The sequence below is a fragment of the Mus caroli genome, chromosome 7 (assembly GCF_900094665.2).
Source record: "Mus caroli chromosome 7, CAROLI_EIJ_v1.1, whole genome shotgun sequence".
NCBI lineage: Eukaryota > Metazoa > Chordata > Mammalia > Rodentia > Muridae > Mus > Mus caroli.
Genome location: NC_034576.1, coordinates 75,961,768 through 75,978,825, shown reverse-complemented (window position 1 = coordinate 75,978,825; position 17,058 = coordinate 75,961,768). Strand labels below are relative to the sequence as shown.

The window sequence follows — 17,058 nt, the reverse complement described above, 5'->3', positions numbered from 1 at the left end:
CTGGAACTCACTTTGTAGACCAGGCTGGCCTCGAACTCAGAAATCCGCCTGCCTCTGCCTCCCAAGTGCTGGGATTAAAGGCGTGCGCCACCACCGCCCGGCTACAGGCTCTTTTTCATCTTTTTTCCTTGCTGTTTTCAAGATTAAGTTTACCAAAGGGAGACTGATGTGTACCACGCATACCTGTATTTATAATAATGTTCATGTAGAAATGGCTCTGCTCCTGGTGGACACTTGCTGCAGTGGTCCTCGTCAGCATCAGTGCTGATGCAGGCCATGGGGGTTTGGGTACATTCCTGTTCTAGTAGAACACATGAGATGTCATTTGGCAGCTGGTCTTTCTTATCTAAATATATTCTTGGAATGGGAAAGATGGTAGTATTGCTCATCTTTTTATTTTGGTCTGTGTCTTTAAATCTAACTCATGTAGGCAGCTTGTATTTAGATTGGTTTTTCTGAAGTCTCTTCTGAAAACCATTCTATGCACAGCAGTGATTACCTGTGACCTGCGCTGTCTTTACTCCTTCATTTCTCCATCAGTGACTCTTGTGGACAGTAGGCAGGCTCAGTATTCCATTCTAACTGCCTTGTTTCCATTGCTATCTTGTTTTTTCACTTATTTTCTTGGTGGTTTCCATGGAAACTTCAAGGAACGTGTGTATGCCTAACAGTTTAATGTCAGTGGTTTATGAAAATTTTGGGTGCAGTTCCTCACCTTCATCCTGTCTCATGTCACACATTCTTCACACAGAGGAAGTCCACTCACATGGTGTTGAGCTCTTTTCTGTCATTGCACGTGAAGCCTGATGGAGGAGTTTAACCAAAGATCCCGTGATACTGTCTTTGTAATTGATGATTTAGTGGTCTTACATGTACTTTTCTCTTTGTGTGGAACTGAGCTGCTGTGTAATGCCCTAGATAACCTGCCCAAGGGCTCTCATCTAGAGTTTCCTTTTTGGGGGTGTGTCTACTAATGATGGATTCTTTATTTTTCCATTTCTGGCTATCTTAATTTCTTTTCTGTTTCTTTCCTTTTTTTTTTTTTAAGATTTATTTATTTATTTTATGTATAGGGGTACACGGTAGCTGTACAGATGGTTGTGAGCCTTCATGTGGTTGTTGGGAACTGAATATTTTTTAGGACCTCTGCTCACTCTGGTCGATCCCACTTGCTCAGGTCAACTCCGCTCGCTCAACCCCACTCACTGTGGCCCCAAAGATTTATTTATTGTCATACAGAAGTATACTGTAGCTGTCTTCAGATGTACCAGAAGAGGGCATCAGGTCTCATTATGGGTGGTTGTGAGCCACCATGTGGTTGCTGGGAATTGAACTCAGGACCTTCAGAAGAGCAGTCAGTGCTCTTACCCATTGAGCCATCTCACCAGCCCTTCTTTTCTGTTTCTGTTTTCAACTTTATTGATTCTTTTCCTCCTATTTGTCTCCTTGTGAAAGTTTTCTATTTGTTCCTTTCCTTTCACACTCTTGGGATCATCTCCAAGGTTGCAGACGTGCTGAGCAAGGGCTCCACCATTGAACTGCCATCCAGTTCTCTAGTTTATACTTCTGCTGACCGTCTCCTAGGTGACTCTTTCATTCTTTACCTATAACTTGCTAGCAGATTGTTGTCTCATAAGTCCAGGTGCCAGGCTTGTTAAAGTACAGTGTTCTTGATAGCCTGTCTCCTCCTTCTCTATGCACTGTATTTGCGATCCCACAGGCCTTAATTTTGTTTTTATTTGAAAATCAGATGTTTTAAGTACTGTACTGTGGTAATTCTGGACATCATCTTTCCCCCCACTAGTCAGTTTGGTGCATTTCACTGAACTCCCTCAACTGTTCTGTCAAGTTTGTTGCCATATCCTTTGAAGTCTCTGCTCCATTAGCAGTGTGATTAGCAAATGACAGGTAGAGATCCAACCTAGCAGGTCTTCTAACCTCTTTACCAGCATGGTGGAGATCTTGGGTTAGTGCTCTGTGAGGCTGCTCTCAGCTCTTTTCTGACCTTGAGGATCTGCACAGTGGTGCAGATCTTGGGTCGGTAGTGCTCTGTGAGGCTGCTCTTAGCTCTTCTCTGACCTTGAGGATCTGCACATGCAGCATTGAAGTCATGGATTTTTTTTTTGCTCTTGTGCCGACCTGCAAACGTGTGGTCTTTTTGATTCCTGAGAGTACATCAGAGGCTTTCAGGAAGTTCTGGTGGCATCTTATTCCCAGGTTTTTTGATTTTTTTTTTTTTTTTTTTTGACCATTGCCTTATTATCTCCAAGTGATGTGCCCCAGGCCACTGGTATATTAAACCTTTGCAACTATTACCAGTGACCTTTGTATCTCCACAAAGAGTTCTAATTCACACACACACACACACACTCACAAACCTGGACATGGTCCAGCAGTTAAGAGCATGGGCTATTCTGGCAGAAGTCCCACATTTGATTCACAGCATCCACATAACAGCTTACAAGCTTCTGTAACTCTGGTTCCAGGGCATCTGGCCTCCCTAGTCACCAAGTATACACACAGAACACAGACATATGTGAGGTCAGAACACCTATACACATGATGACGATGACGATGGTGGTGGACACCAAGAACAATAGTAATTAATGAAAAATGAAAAAGACAAACTAGGGATGCATAGTCGTGCATACCTTCACCTGAGATAGTTCTGAGTTGCCTCAGATTCATCTTTGCTGGCAGCTGCTGTGCCCAGGGGACACAGTTGCTGATGGGTTCTCCAGGTCATGGTGGCTCTAGAGCAAAGGCATTGAAAGTAAAGCAAGTTGCACTAACAGAAAGCTCTTGGCTCTTGCTGAGACTTAGACATTTTTTTGCACAAATGCCTTAGATGGGCTGCAGACCTTTATAATGTCTAGGTCTCCCTTGGAGCTGGTTTTGCCAGGTTCTGCTGGTGGTTTTGTTATTTTTGTGCCGCTGAAGATCATTACCACTGTTTTCAGAGCTGGGTTGAGCCCAAGGCCTGGTGCATGCTAGGCAAGAGCTGTGTCTTAGCTTCCTTATTATTTTTGAATCTCAAGGTTTACTATTTCAGGCATAAAATATTTCATTTTATATTAAGGAGAAATGTAGGGTTGAGAGAGAACCCTCAGGTTCACTTTCATATTTAGCCCATTACTAAGATTTATATTCAAATTCTTTATTTCATACTGTTATTTAGCTATTGTCATCTTTAATCCTGTTGCTACGTCTTGGTTCCTTGTTTCTTAGTCTCCTTCCTTCCATGGCTACACAACCATTCTGTCACAGTAACTTGGTATATTATTGTGATAGAGGTGATGTGCTGCAGCATCTAGTGTTGGTGAGATGGTGATGGGATGATGGCAGGGACCAGTGTGACTAAATGCAGAGACTGCAGAAGTCCATTGGAAGCAAGGATGGGCAATGCCAATAGGTTCCTAAATAGCTTTGTGTACATTTTCAATTATATGTGTGTGTACATTGTGTGTGTATTTCTGCTTAATTTTAAAAAGTATTTGTCAGAGCCATAGAAATCTTACAACTATATCATTAATCATAAATAATGAAAAATACTGTGACTCAGAGCTCAGCATAGAGTTAGTAGACTGAGATGGTCAAGTAATGATGTTAGAGTTTTGTCATAGTTGAGCTGTTGTGTCCTGGCTCCTTGTAGTGGCAGTTTCTAGGTCCTGATCTGTCACTGAGGATAAACTTGGCATCTGCTTTGAGTAGAGCTTGAAAATGTGTTAGGTTCACCCACTCAGAAACACTCAATAGTCGCTTACTAGCTGCACGGATTGTGCCAGTCTCATGACAGTTTGTGACTCATACTTCATGACAGGATATTATGGGATTTATACAGCTAATACTTGTGTGTTTTAATTAATTTTGTTGCTCATATTCTTAGGTTCATCAAGGCTTATAAGAAGTTTGGTCTCCCTCTTGAAAGGTAAGACCAATAATAGATTCTATCCCTTTTTTACTTATAACAGGCTTTCTTTCTTTCTTTCTTTTTTTTTTTTTTTTTTTTTTGCATCTAAATGCAAAATTCTCACCTTTGAAGAAGTTAGTTTAAAGCCCAGTGGATGTGGCAAAATGGGTCTGTGGTCCATTAGACAACCTGGCTTTAATATAGTGGATTTATGTGCTTGGTTTGATGCATTGTAGTGGATAGTATAGGATAAATGAAAATGAACAGAAAGCCAAACTAGTGCGTGCAGTCTTCAGACACTTCACATGTAACAGTTGCAGATAGCTCATTTGTAAAGTAAACTCAGGACCTGATTCTTCTGGTGTTTATGGCTGATGTTCTGTGGGCTATCCCAAGGCAAGTTTTGGTGATGGGAAATGGATGTACTTTAGTTATTAGACAAGATTCTTGTTGGCCTTGGACTGACCTATACAAGCAGGTATCTTTCAAGAGCAAGCACTTGTGAGATCTAGTGATATTCATGCAGTATTCAGAAAAGAGGGCCCAGTGTCTCGATCTTCTTCTTTCAGGCTAGAGTGCATAGCACGTGATGCTGAGCTAGTTGATAAGTCTGTGGCAGACTTGAAACGCCTGGGGGAGCTGATTCATAATAGCTGTGTGTCGGCAATGCAGGAATATGAGGAGCAGCTGAAAGAAAACACCAGTGAAGGTAAGTCAGCAAGTGTAATTCAGGAAGCAAATCTTGTGTATCTGGTGCACATACACTAGAATTTCTATTTCAGGGCTTTTAATAACAGTACTGATAGCCCAGGTGTGCCTGGTCCTTGCAGTTGTCTATTTTGTGTTGCTTTTCTGTGAGCTGTGTTGAGACCCCATCTATCTACTCTCAGGGGAAGAGAATGTATGATGTGATGAACAAGGTGAGACAATTTTCTGACGCTGCTGTGAAAAGAGTAAACTTGGCTGAACGATGCAAAGATGTGAGAGGGCTAAAGTAGAATGGTCATCTCCATATTTTGGCCTTGAAGGATTGTTATAGACTAAACATGATGATAGGTATATTTCTATATTATGGCAGTCGTAAGACATTTAGAGAGAGTATGAGAGAGAGAGTGAGAGAGAGAGAGAGAGAGTGTGTGTATGTATACACACATGAAATACAAGTGTTGGACAAGTATAGAGAAATAATGAAAACATTTTGGTTGTATTGAGATTTTCACGGCACTCTAATTTGTTGTAATTGGGTTGTACATATATTTTCTTTCCTCTAAAAAACCAGAAAAGAGTTTTTGCCTGATGCTTTTTAATTCTTTCACTGTGGTAAAACACCATAACTAAAATCAGTTTATAAAGAATTTATTTTGGCTTTTAGTTTTGGAAGGTTCATAGTAGTTAAGTGTGGTGGCAGAATCAGGAAACCGAGAGCTCTCATTCTCAGCTGTAAGCCTCAAGCAGAAAGAGCAAACTGGAGGTAGCTCAAGGCCATAGAATTTCGAAGCCCACACCACGTGATGTACTTCCACCAGCAAGGCTCTGCCAACTAAACCTCCCTAAACAGCACCACTAACTGGAGACCAAGAGTTCAGATACCCTAACCTGGAAACACTTCTTATTCCAACCACCATATTGTACTACCAGGGCCCTATAGACTTGTTGCCATATTGCAAAATGCTTTAGTTCCCATAGTCTGTCACAGTCTCAACACAGTTTAAACCCAAAGTCATCTCTTTTCAGACTCAATGCAATTTGTTAACTGTAATCCTGTAGAAAATAAAAAAGTAACCTATGTACTTCTAGTATACAAAGGAACAGTACTGTGTCCTTGTATGACTTCAGGAATTGACCTGACTGGGGGGGTCTCAAGGTTATGAAGAAAAGCTGGGATCAGGTGAACTGGGCTCTCTGATGGAGAAGCCAAAGCAGTGGACTCTCAGAGAGTGTTTATAACATACAGCTGAGCAGGGAGGCAGGGTAATTGCATACAGCTGAGCAAGGAACCAGGGTTATTACATACAAACAAGGAGTCAAAGTTTATGGGACACAGGTGGATCAGTGAGATGGGGTTAGCTAATCTCTGTGAAGGGGAGCAGTGTTCAGACCATAAGTATCCAGGGGTTGGGGGAGAACTGTGGTGGGCAATTTCTGTACACACTATAAGTATTTTCACTCAGACCTGTAGGAAGACTTTGCCATAGCTCTGAACGTCAACTGAGGAAGGTTTGCAGCTCCTGTAAGGTTGAGGCTTTGGGGTCTTTGACATGACTGACCATGTCAACAGTACACATTTACTAAGAACTTCTTTCACTCAGGGTGTCTTGTCTGCTCCCCACAGAATAGAATATACATTACCATTGCAAAAGGTAGGAATGCAGCATAGGAAATACTGGACCAAAGCAAGACCAAAATCCACGAGGGGTAACACCAAATCTTGGAGCTTTCTTGTTCCATATCTACTCCTCCAGCTTTGCTGTCTGTCACAGACATCTATCTTTTCAGCTGGCTCCATTCCCTGTATGTATTTTCCTAGGCGGTTGTCTCATGGTGTGGCATCTGAGTCTGCATTACAATCCAAGATTCATCTTCACAGCTTCACATGAGGCTTCTCCCAGCCTGGAAGAGATTTCTGTTCCACATGCTTCCTGGCTTCCGTGGCTATCTGAAGTCATGGAGGAGGAATCCATATGCCTCCACTCTTGCATCTGTCATCCCTCTAAAGCCATTATCACATGGAAGACACTGCTGTGTTTGCTTAGTTAGGATGGGCTCTCCTGTGCCTGAACCACGATAGTAGGAGCTTTGGTTTGCAGCTGCTTTCTAGGAGCAGAAAACTCCTTAGGCCTTTTTGCAAATTGGAAGCTTAGCTGAGTAGAACTTACCCTAATACTCCTTCTCTTAGTGCAGGTCTCTTCCTTAGTGGCCCTCATCCCTAACAATTGCAGCCTTTGTTAACACATGCCTTGGCTGGAACACTATGTTTCCTGGGGACCCTTTTCTCTCCAAATAGTTCAGTTTGTATTTTTCTGCCCACTTGCTCTTTTTCATCTTAGAGTTGAATAAAAGTCAATAATAACTATGCCTCAGCCTCAACATTATTCAAGCTTGAAATTTCCTCCACCAAAGAAATTTATTCATCATTTGATGTATAGACCACATTGGTTTCACACCCAAACAAGGTCTCTGCCTTCCACTGCTAGGATTAAAGGCCTGTGCCACTCCTCCTGCTCATTACCCCATAATTTACCCTTAGGCAAGTTCTTAGGACAAAGGCAAAAGACAGCCAGCATCTTACTAAAATATCACAAGAGTGGCCTGTCGTCCAGCTTCTACTATTGTCCTTTCTGAAACGTTTGAAGTTGGCCTCCATCGTCTACATTGCTTGCAGCGCTGTCTTCTGGGCTCATACTTGAGTGGCAAATTAATTTCTGCATATGGTGTTCAGCTGTTTGGATGCCTTCCTTATTCCTCTGAAACCCAACATGGTCTGGTTCTTCACCACAGCAGAGCATGCGCTGTCCTCCTTAGTCATATGACGACACACTGACCAAAACCATGTTGTTAGGATCGGGTTTCTTATAGTTTACAGTTCAGAGTTCATAATCAAGGGACTCAGGCAAGCAACTCAAGCAGGAGCAGAGGCAGGAGCCATGGAGGAACAGTCTTTACTTGCTTCCTTCCCGGGCTTCTTCAGCCTGCTTTTCTTATAGAACCTAGGACCAACCTGCTCAGGGGTGCCACCATCCAAAGTGGGTGGAGGCCTCATACATTAGTCCTTAATCAAGAAAATGCCCAGCTGGGCAGTGGCAGCACACGTATTTAATCTCAGCACTCTGGAGGAAGCAGGTGAATCTCTGTGAGTTTGAGGCTGGCCTGATCTACAGAGTGAGTTCTAGGACAGCCAGGGCTACACAGAGAAACCCTGTCTCGAAAAAAGAAAAGAAGGAAGGAAGGAAGGAAGGAAGGAAGGAAGGAAGGAAGGAAGGAAGGAAGGAAGGAAACGAGAAGTCCCCCAGAGACAGGCCTCCAGACCAATCTGTTGGAGATATGTCCTCATTTGAGAATTCTCTCTTCCTAGATGACTGTAGCAGATACCACTGAAAACATTAACCAGCACCCCCTTTTGAAGAAAAACAGTGTTTTATAAGCAGGGCACTGAAGTGGTCACTCAGCAAGGCAGGTGTCCTCATGGGCTCCCCAGGCCTTGTCCGTCTGGGTCACTTACCCCTTTCTTTTCTTCCTCCTTGTTCTGCTTAGTAACACTGCCCTCTGACAGTTCTCCCCTGGGGAGGTCAGGGTTAGAGGGCAGCTAGTTGTCTAGAAGTTCCATTCTCCTTTTTCTCAGTTACTTACCCTTGGGTAGTTACATGCCCTCACAGTAACCAGAGGGTTTGGAAGATGAACCATTCCACACACTACAGTGCTTGTCTAGAGTCGGGTTTACAGGGTTAGCTGTTCTTATCAAGTAAAGAAACATGTTTTACTCCGAGCTTCACTTTTAAGGATATTTTAGAAATTAGCAAAATTTATAAATATTTCAAACTATAGTGGAACTGTTTTAGTTTATTTTTGTAACAGAAATGTGATAGTTTGAATGATTTGAACACTCAACTTTAAGTTCATAAATTCACTTTTTTTGTTGTGTTTTTTTCCTTTTTTTTAAAGTTTTATTTATCTTATGTATGTGAGTACACTGTCACTGTTTTCAGATACACCAGAAGAGGGCATCAGATCCCATTACAGTTGGTTGTGAGCCACTCTGTAGTTTCTGGGGATTGAACTTGGGACCTTTGGAAGAACAGTCAGTGCTCTTAACCACTGAGCCATCTCTCTCCAGTCCCCTTATTATTGTATTTTTAAGGCAGGGTCTCATGTAATCCAGGCTACCATGAATTCACTATGTAGCTAAGGTTAACCCTAACTCTATTTCCAGGTGAGATCTTGGGAGTGTGTCACCACACCTGGTTTTACACAGTGCAGGGGATCTGACTTGGTTTCAAGCACAGTCCCAGCCGAGAAATTAAAAGTAATTATTAAAAGAACCAACAAGCAGATATTCCTGTTTCTTGTTTTATTTTTATTATGTTTTATTTTTATTTGCTGCCAAGTTCATGTGAGTATATAATGTGTAACATCATGGTCAGTCCCCCCTCTCCCTGCACTGACTCCTTCTCTGAACACTTTCCCCGGGTACATCCAACATTGTTTCGTGACTCAGCGAGCTTAGTGAGGGGTTGTGTGTTCTTTAGTGGACCGTCAGCATTATCAGTGGCTGCACCACTGAAGAGAATAGTTTCTCTTCTCCCAACAACCATTAGCTGCCAATTGCTCCTTCAGGATGGTGGGGTGGGGTCATATAATCTACTTTTCTGTCTGTGGTGGAACATTGAGGGGTCCTATCTCATGCAGGTGAACCACAGCTGCTTTGAGTTTAGAAGACCATTAATATGACACTCTTCCCTGGTCACCAGCTCTTAACATTCTTTTCAGCAACTCCCTCATCCCGCAATGGTCCACCATATTCATTGAGCCTTGGAAGGGTAATGAAGAATAGAGATGTCCTGTTCAGGGCTGAACACTCAACACTGACTCAGTCTCAGCACTGTGACCAGTTAGAAGTCTCTGCTCACTGCAAACAGAATCTCCTTGGGCCAAAGCTTAGTAGCACTAATGTATGGGTAAAATGTAAAAGTTTGGAAAGCAGTTGACACTGTCTACCAACACAACAGTAGTAGAGTCTCCACTAGCTTGTGACTGCCCCAGCTGTGGGCTGTTGATCAGGTTTATAACAACAGCGTGGATAACCTCCTTAAGGAGGTGTCTAATTCAAGCAGAAGTGTTTGTGCAATCCCTATAAAACTCAGTTTCCTGTATACTAGTGTTGGTTGTTGTCATTTTATAAACACAAGTCTAAGGGATTGTGTGCACTGTTGTGTTGTTGTTGAAGATTTCCTCCCTTATTATAACGTATGGCCTTTTGTCCCTGATACATGCTCCTGTCCTTGTTATGGCTTATTGCTTTGTGACATTGACTTATGTCCACTAAACTTCTATTACCTATGTACTATACCAACCATATTTAGAGAGGCCAGGCTCTACATTACATTTCAGTGTAAGATTATTGATTCTATTCTTTAAAATGTTAATATAATTATGTACCTGTTTTCCCTGCACTGTATATATACATTTCTAAATATCAGTATTAGTCATGTGTGTGTATGTGTATGTTTTAAGACAGGATCACTCTATGTAGCCCTGGTGGCTTTGAACTTACAGGGATCTGTCTGCCTCTGCATCCTGAGTACTGAGACTAAAGGTGTGCATCGCCATGTCTGGCCTTCAGTATTAACCTTATCATTCATAAGACTTCCACATGCAAAGCTTTATTTCTTTGCATGTCTCTGAGTTTATAATTCATGAACAGTTCTTTTTTCCATGTGTGATTTTGTCATCAACTGAATTCAGACTTTCCTTTCATATATTTTTATTTCAGGGATCACCTTTCTCATTTTGATTGATCTGTCCACCTGCCTGTTTTAATTTCCCGCCTTTCTTGATAGGATCTTGCTATGTAGCGCTGGCTTGTCTGGTTTTCACTGTAGCTCAAGGTGGCGTCAGAGTCCTGATGGTTCTCTTGTTCAGCCTCTCCATGTTGCCATTGCAGCAGTGCCATGTGTGACTTAGTGTTGTCATTTTCTCAGAGATAAAAAATATTTACACTGAAACACTTCAAAGTCAAAATTGTAGCAGAAAAAAATCATGTAAAAGAGGGTTGTTCTCCTTCTTGTGTGCCTCTGTGTGTACATCCTTCATCTTAGGCCAGTGTCCTGGTTAGGTTTGAATTTATTTTAGTGCTTGTTTCAAAAAAAAAAAAAAAAGTAACAGAATATTGTTGATGTTGTTCTGCATAGCATGCTGTGTTGAGGTGGTGTTTACGTTTCATCTTCTCTGTCTCTCCATTCTAAGTAGTGAGTCTTCAGTGTTTTGCCATCATCAGTGAAGTTACAAGAAATTAATGAAACCTCTTAAACATTCTACTTTGTACTGTTGCCAGAGTATCTTTAAGGTGGACTTCTAGAAGTGAGATTATAAATTTTAGAAGTGGGTCCTGGGCTAAATATATACGAGTTTGCTTTGGTATGGCCAGGTTTTCCTGTGTGGGTCTGGTTCTACCAGCAGATGTTTGGTAGTGTCTATGGACAAGGCTCCCAGCCAGAATGACTTCTTAACATTTTGGTATTTGTTTGTGAAACAGGTTTTCTCTATGTAGACCAAGCTGTTCTGGAACTCACTATGTAGACCAGGCTGCCCTGGAACTCACAGAGCCCCACCACCTTCTGCATGCTGAGTGCTGTGATTAAAGGCCTACACTATCATACCTAGCAGATGCTTGTTTGGATTTTTGATAGCCCAGCAGGGGAGAAAGGAGCTCATTTTTCTTTTCGTGAATACATTTGCATCTTTAAGATAGATGCTTATGTGTTGTTTTATATAAACTGTCCATATTCTTGTTCTTTCTCATTTTTCTACTAAGAACCATCTTTGTCCTCACAAAATAAAGCGCTGTTGTGGTTGTCTTATAGTTGTCAGCTTGGGCTCTGGCCACAGTGGTTTTATTTTCAATTGCAGATTAGTTTTGATTTTAGGGTAGTCTCCTCAGGCCTCCTGTGCAGGTCAGTCCGTGTGCCTGCAGTCCATGTGACTGCAGTGTGCTAACTGTTCCCATGCACTCTACGCCTGCAGAAAGTGACTGAAGGGAAACAGGAATCTTCTAAAGCACGGAGCTTTTAGGTCTCCTCAAATTTCAGCATGAGTATGCCTTCAGAATCTTCAGTTAACTTTACCAGGTGTACAGTAAAGAAGGATAAACAAGAAAATTACGGGTATAAATTCCAATACATATTTAAAACTAAATGTTAAAATACTGCTTAAAATTTATTTTATAAATATTAGTTGAAAACAGTTTCTCTTATAAATTATGTTTTTGATCTAATAATACTCTGGAGTCTATAGAGAGAGACTATCTCAGAATTTGACAATAAATAGCTTGTTTCCTTAAGGAATATAAAACTTATAACCTTTAGGGAAAGGACCAGGCAAGAGAAGAGGCCCAACAATCAAGATCTCTGGGGTTCAGGTGAACGTGAAGTCCATTATCCAACACGAAGAAGAGTTTGAGATGCTGCATAAATCTATCCCTGTGGACCCTGAGGAAAAAAAAAAGTGAGTGTCTTTACCGTCCCCGCATGGCTGGCTGGACGTAGACTGAGGTTAGAACTGCATGTGGTTGGGTGACACTCCTCTAACTGCTGGAAAGGCCCCTCTTCTCAGGCCTTGCTGTTTGAACCCCTGTAGGTACTGCCTAACCTGCCGAGTCAAAGCAGCACATTTTGACGTCGAGTGGGGCGTGGAGGACGATTCTCGTCTGTTGCTTGGAATCTATGAACATGGCTATGGAAATTGGGAGCTAATTAAGACAGACCCAGAGCTAAAGCTAACTGATAAAGTAAGTGAGTGCAGTGCTGGAGCGCTCTACATCTGTTGTGTGATATCGTTGTATTGCTGACTTATCTTTAACTGTTTCAAGAGGGGGTTTCTTTATGCTGGGAAAGTTACCATCTTTAGTGAACTGTGGCATGTCTCATAGATGATAATAAAAGGAAAGACGACAACCAGGGGAAATTATAGGAGAAATCTTAAAATTCTAATCCTTCTCACAGGCCAAATTTCATTACAGCAGATACCAGGGTCAGTTTCTTAGGACTGAAAACATTCCTGGGCCTTACTTTTGTTGGCCCATCGTTTAACCTAATTATTTTCAGTTCTGTACACAGAATGAGTGTCACCTTGGTATTTTTGTAATGAAGTTGTACTTTCTTCCACAAAATTGAGCCTCCCACCCTATCTATTGCAAGTATAGCAAGGCCATGCTCAGAGCTGTAAACAAGGGCAGCTGACTGGATGCACTCCATGTGTGGTCCTATCAGGGCTTTGTCCTGGCACATTAAATACTGCTCATCCCATCTGGTTTTAGGAGGGTGACAGCACCCTGTAGAAGCACTGAGACCAAATCGAGTCTGGCTGGAGAGGTCCAGCTGCGGTAGATGGATCAGATCATGTCCTGGCATAGCTCAGTGCTCTCCGGCAATGCTCTAAGAAGCATTTTCAATCTAAAACAAAGCTTTAACCTAGCTCCAGGGATTCCCTGCTCCTGGAAGGAGGAAATCCACGACGGCTGGGATGCTCTAGCAGATGAAGCCACAAGTCCCTCCTACCTGAGTTGTTCTACCCTGTTAACAGCACAGGTAGGAGCCAGTGGGAGAGCTGGATTTCTCCATCCCATTTTGTAAAACGAGAATGGCTCATGAGGGATTTTCAGTGACTGGGAGCCATGGACATGAGAATAGGATCTGAGGCTTTAATCTGTGTTTTGGGAGGTTGGGAGGGAAAGAAATGTGCTGAATTCTTTGTTGTCTCTATTTGTTTGGATTCACTAACCAGGCTGTGGGTGGTGGTGGGTGCTTCTCTTCCTTTCCTGTTGAAGATTCTACCAGTGGAGACGGATAAAAAGCCTCAGGGTAAGCAGCTGCAGACCAGAGTGGACTACTTGCTGAAGCTGCTCAGGAAGGGTCTGGAGAAGAAGGGCACCGTGGCCAGCGGAGAGGAGGTGAGCGAGTGCATGCAGTGCCATCCGGCTTCCCCAGGGCAGCCTGGAACCCTGCTGAGACGTGGCACTGCAGAGAATCCTGCCCTCTCATGCTTAGACACGCTTTGGGGTTTCATAGGGCAGGTTGCTTGCTAAGAACAAAATGTTCATCTAGTGATTGAACGCAATATCTTGGCACATTTCTCACAATTCCACTTAAGTATTGTACCAGAATAGTCTTCATCTCTTTGGACTGGCAGTGGTCCAGACCTGCCTTTACTCTGTCCTATTCTGTGTCCTCAGTTGGGGTCATGGGTCTCATGTTTAGGTATCTGACTGGGCTGCTGTGATAATGGATTCCAGGAGCAGGCTGTTGGATTCCAAACTAATTTCAGAAATTGGACTTCAGTTTTGATTACACTGGCTCACTGAAAAACCCCAAGTTGCTAATGAATCCATTGGAAGTTTCTTTTCTTTACCTCCCCAGGTTGAGGAGTCAGAAAAGATAAAACCTAAGCTTATAACCAGCTTGTATAGCCAGCCTTTGTGTGGGCTGCTGCTTAGGTCCTCCTAGCTGTGTTCTGTGTACATGTGTGCACAATAAGTAAAACTTACATGAAAAAAATGACTGCACTTCCATTTGGTCTTTTTACACAATGGTATTTCAAGTATACAGTATCACTCTGTAGATAGTATGGCGGGAATACATGAAATATTGAGTTCTAGAGACAAGCTAGATCATACTTTGATTGGCTAGATCAACAATATTTTAAGCTTTTTCTGAGTTTAGATTCGTAATTCTCAGGTGTTAACACTGTCGTCATCTTTAATGTTAAGTATATTTTTGTACTTGAACTGTTTTAACCTTTTCTGGGGCTTTTACCTTTAGTGAATTCCAAAACATGAAATCAATAGTTTCAAGAAATTTAAAGTGGTGTAGCCTAGCTAGAAGCTAGGAGGTTTGTTTAATCCAGATTTTATTTTCTTTGAGGTGCAGTTGCTTATCCTTTTGTGTTCCTAAGTTATCCTCTTTGGGTTAAGTGGTCCTTACTGCATCAGCTCTATTTTGTGCTCCTGCTAATGGGTTGGGGCTGATTGTTAGTTTTGCCGTATTTTTATTTCCTAGGCCAAACTAAAGAAGCGGAAACCTCGAGTAAAGAAGGAGAACAAAGCCCCCAGGCTGAAGGACGAGCACGGGCTGGAGCCGGTGTCGCCTCGACACTCCGACAACCCATCTGAAGAGGGGGAAGTGAAGGTACGAGACCTGGGAAGGCATGGGACGGGTCTGTTTATAGACAGAAGAGTAAAATAACAATAGATTGTCTGTCTTTACCTAGCCTGTCAGAGGAAAATCCTGTGTCTTAGTCACTGCACTACTGTGAAGAGACACCACGATCAAGCCTACCATACAAAAGAGAGCATTTAATTGGGGGGTGGCTTAGAGCTTCCAAGACTTGGTAGAGAGCATGGCAGCAGTCATAGGCTTGGTGCTAAGAGAAGGAGCTGAGAGCTACATCCTGAACCTCAACCAGAGGGTTGGGGGAGAGAGGAGAGAGACTAGACCTGGTAGGGGCTTTTGAAACTTCAGAGCCCACGCCCTGTGACATACCTCCCCCAATAAGATCGCACCTCCTAATCTTTCTGTTCCTATCGGAGATTCCACTCTCTGGTGACTCAAGCATTCAAATATGTGAGCCATTATTATTCAGACCACCACAGTAGTTGCTCCTCTTAAGTAAGCAGTTACAGATTGCAACATAGCTGAATCAGGACAAATGGCAGTTGGTAATTCTCTTTGTTTTAGAGAATGAAAGAAATTTGTAGAAACTGATTAACAGGGAACTCAAGACTTATATTATAATGTGGTTCAGTTAATTGGAGGGCCTTTAGAGGCTGGGTTTAGCCATTGGCTTGCCAGCTTGTAATCCAGTTTGCAGAAAGTGGAAGTGCCTTGTTACTCAGTGACAAGTCTGATTTTAGTCTTATTGTTCTGAGAGTAATATGTGACAATGCCTCCAGAAGGGCCCCCAGTGGCTATAAGGACCAACATAGATTTGAACGCAAGTTCATGAATTCAGGTACTGACAGCCTCATCAGTACTAGTTGACACGTAGTAGGGCAGGTGTAATGTTTCTTTGGTCCTTGTTTTTTTTCTGTTTGTGGAGTAGAAACAATAACGCTGTTGTTTTAGGGGGGTGGGGTGGGTGGTTCTTGGGGTCTAACTCAGGGCCTCATGCACACTGTATTAGTGTATTTACTGAGCTGAACTCCATCTGGTCAGTGCTTTTGAGAGTCACTTTGAGCGTTGGAACAGAGAGTGTAACAGTGTCTGCCTGTACAAATCTAGTGGACCGAGAGTTCTACAAGTTCTGCAGTGCTGGTAGGTTCTTATTGGAAATGACTGAAGTCACTGATGAGCCCTGGACCAATGCTGCTTTCTTTAGAAACAAACTAGGAAGCCAAGACTGAGAAATGTGCGGTTTTCTGCTTCCTAGGATGATGGTCTAGAAAAAAGTCCAACGAAAAAAAAGCAGAAGAAGAAAGAGAACAAGGAGAACAAAGAGAAACCAGTGAGCTCTCGGAAGGACAGGGAAGGAGACAAAGAGAGGAAGAAGTCCAAAGACAAGAAAGAGAAGGTACTCAGCATACAAGATATCATATAACATGAAGTATAGCCCCTGGGAGAACTGTCTTTGAGTATATCTAGGAAGGAAGGTTGGACTGCGTAAGGGATGCCTGCACCCTTCTTACAGGAAAGGGAGCTAGGCAGTCTTGAGCTGTTATAATGTAGAAGACCTTTATTTGGTCTGCCATTACACATTTGGGCAGAAGTGTATGAGATGAGATGGGACAAGTGAGAGAGAATCATGTACAGCTTCTTAGACTATGTCAGAAGAAAACAGTCTACATATACTGCAGACCTGAGGAGTTGAGGGTTCAAACCAGATACCACATATCAGCAGCAGACACTGGAGTAGAAGACCTGAGTAAAGGCCTTCGTGTTGGGAGTTTCAGGAAGTCATTCCAAACCATAGAATTGATACGGTTTCATGACTAGGTAGATGTGAAGAGAGTCGTTTGTAATGAGCCCTTAGCCATTGCTTCAAGCAAATCACAGCTATAACTCTGCCATCTACTGACACCTTCACTGTTTTTAAGATTTTAATTAAGTTTTATGTGTATGGATGTTTTGCTTGCATATATTTATATACTACATGTGTGTCTGGTTCCCAAAGAAGCCAGAAGAGGGCATTGACTCCTGGAACTGAAGCTACAGGTGCTTGTGAGCTATCATGAGGGTTCTGGGACTGGACCTCTGGGCCTTAAGAAGAGTGGTCAGTGTTCATAATCCACGAGTCACCTTTCTAGCACTCGCCATCTTACCTTCTTGACGTTAACTTTTGTAAATTTCCCCTTGGAATATGACTATAAATATAAAATACTGCTTAGCTCAGACTCCACACAAGAGTATATTTATTATACTACCTTACCACTGAAGAACAGGTGT

The 17,058-nt window shown here is 42.5% G+C and overlaps 1 protein-coding gene across 8 annotated transcripts in view; it reads left to right on the top strand.

The window, feature by feature from the left end:
• Chd2 (chromodomain helicase DNA binding protein 2) overlaps positions 1–17,058 on the top strand; it is a 115,914-nt gene that overhangs the window by 74,741 nt on the left and 24,115 nt on the right. For 7 of the 8 annotated variants that reach the window (XM_029479427.1, XM_029479426.1, XM_021169095.2 and 4 more), the window contains 7 exons: positions 3,887–3,928; positions 4,480–4,619; positions 11,989–12,127; positions 12,260–12,410; positions 13,449–13,571; positions 14,677–14,805; positions 16,046–16,186. In XM_029479427.1, coding sequence (XP_029335287.1) covers positions 3,887–3,928; positions 4,480–4,619; positions 11,989–12,127; positions 12,260–12,410; positions 13,449–13,571; positions 14,677–14,805; positions 16,046–16,186 — 865 coding nt within the window. The remainder of the gene's footprint in view (positions 1–3,886; positions 3,929–4,479; positions 4,620–11,988; positions 12,128–12,259; positions 12,411–13,448; positions 13,572–14,676; positions 14,806–16,045; positions 16,187–17,058) is intronic. The other variant, XM_029479425.1, reaches the window with a different exon arrangement.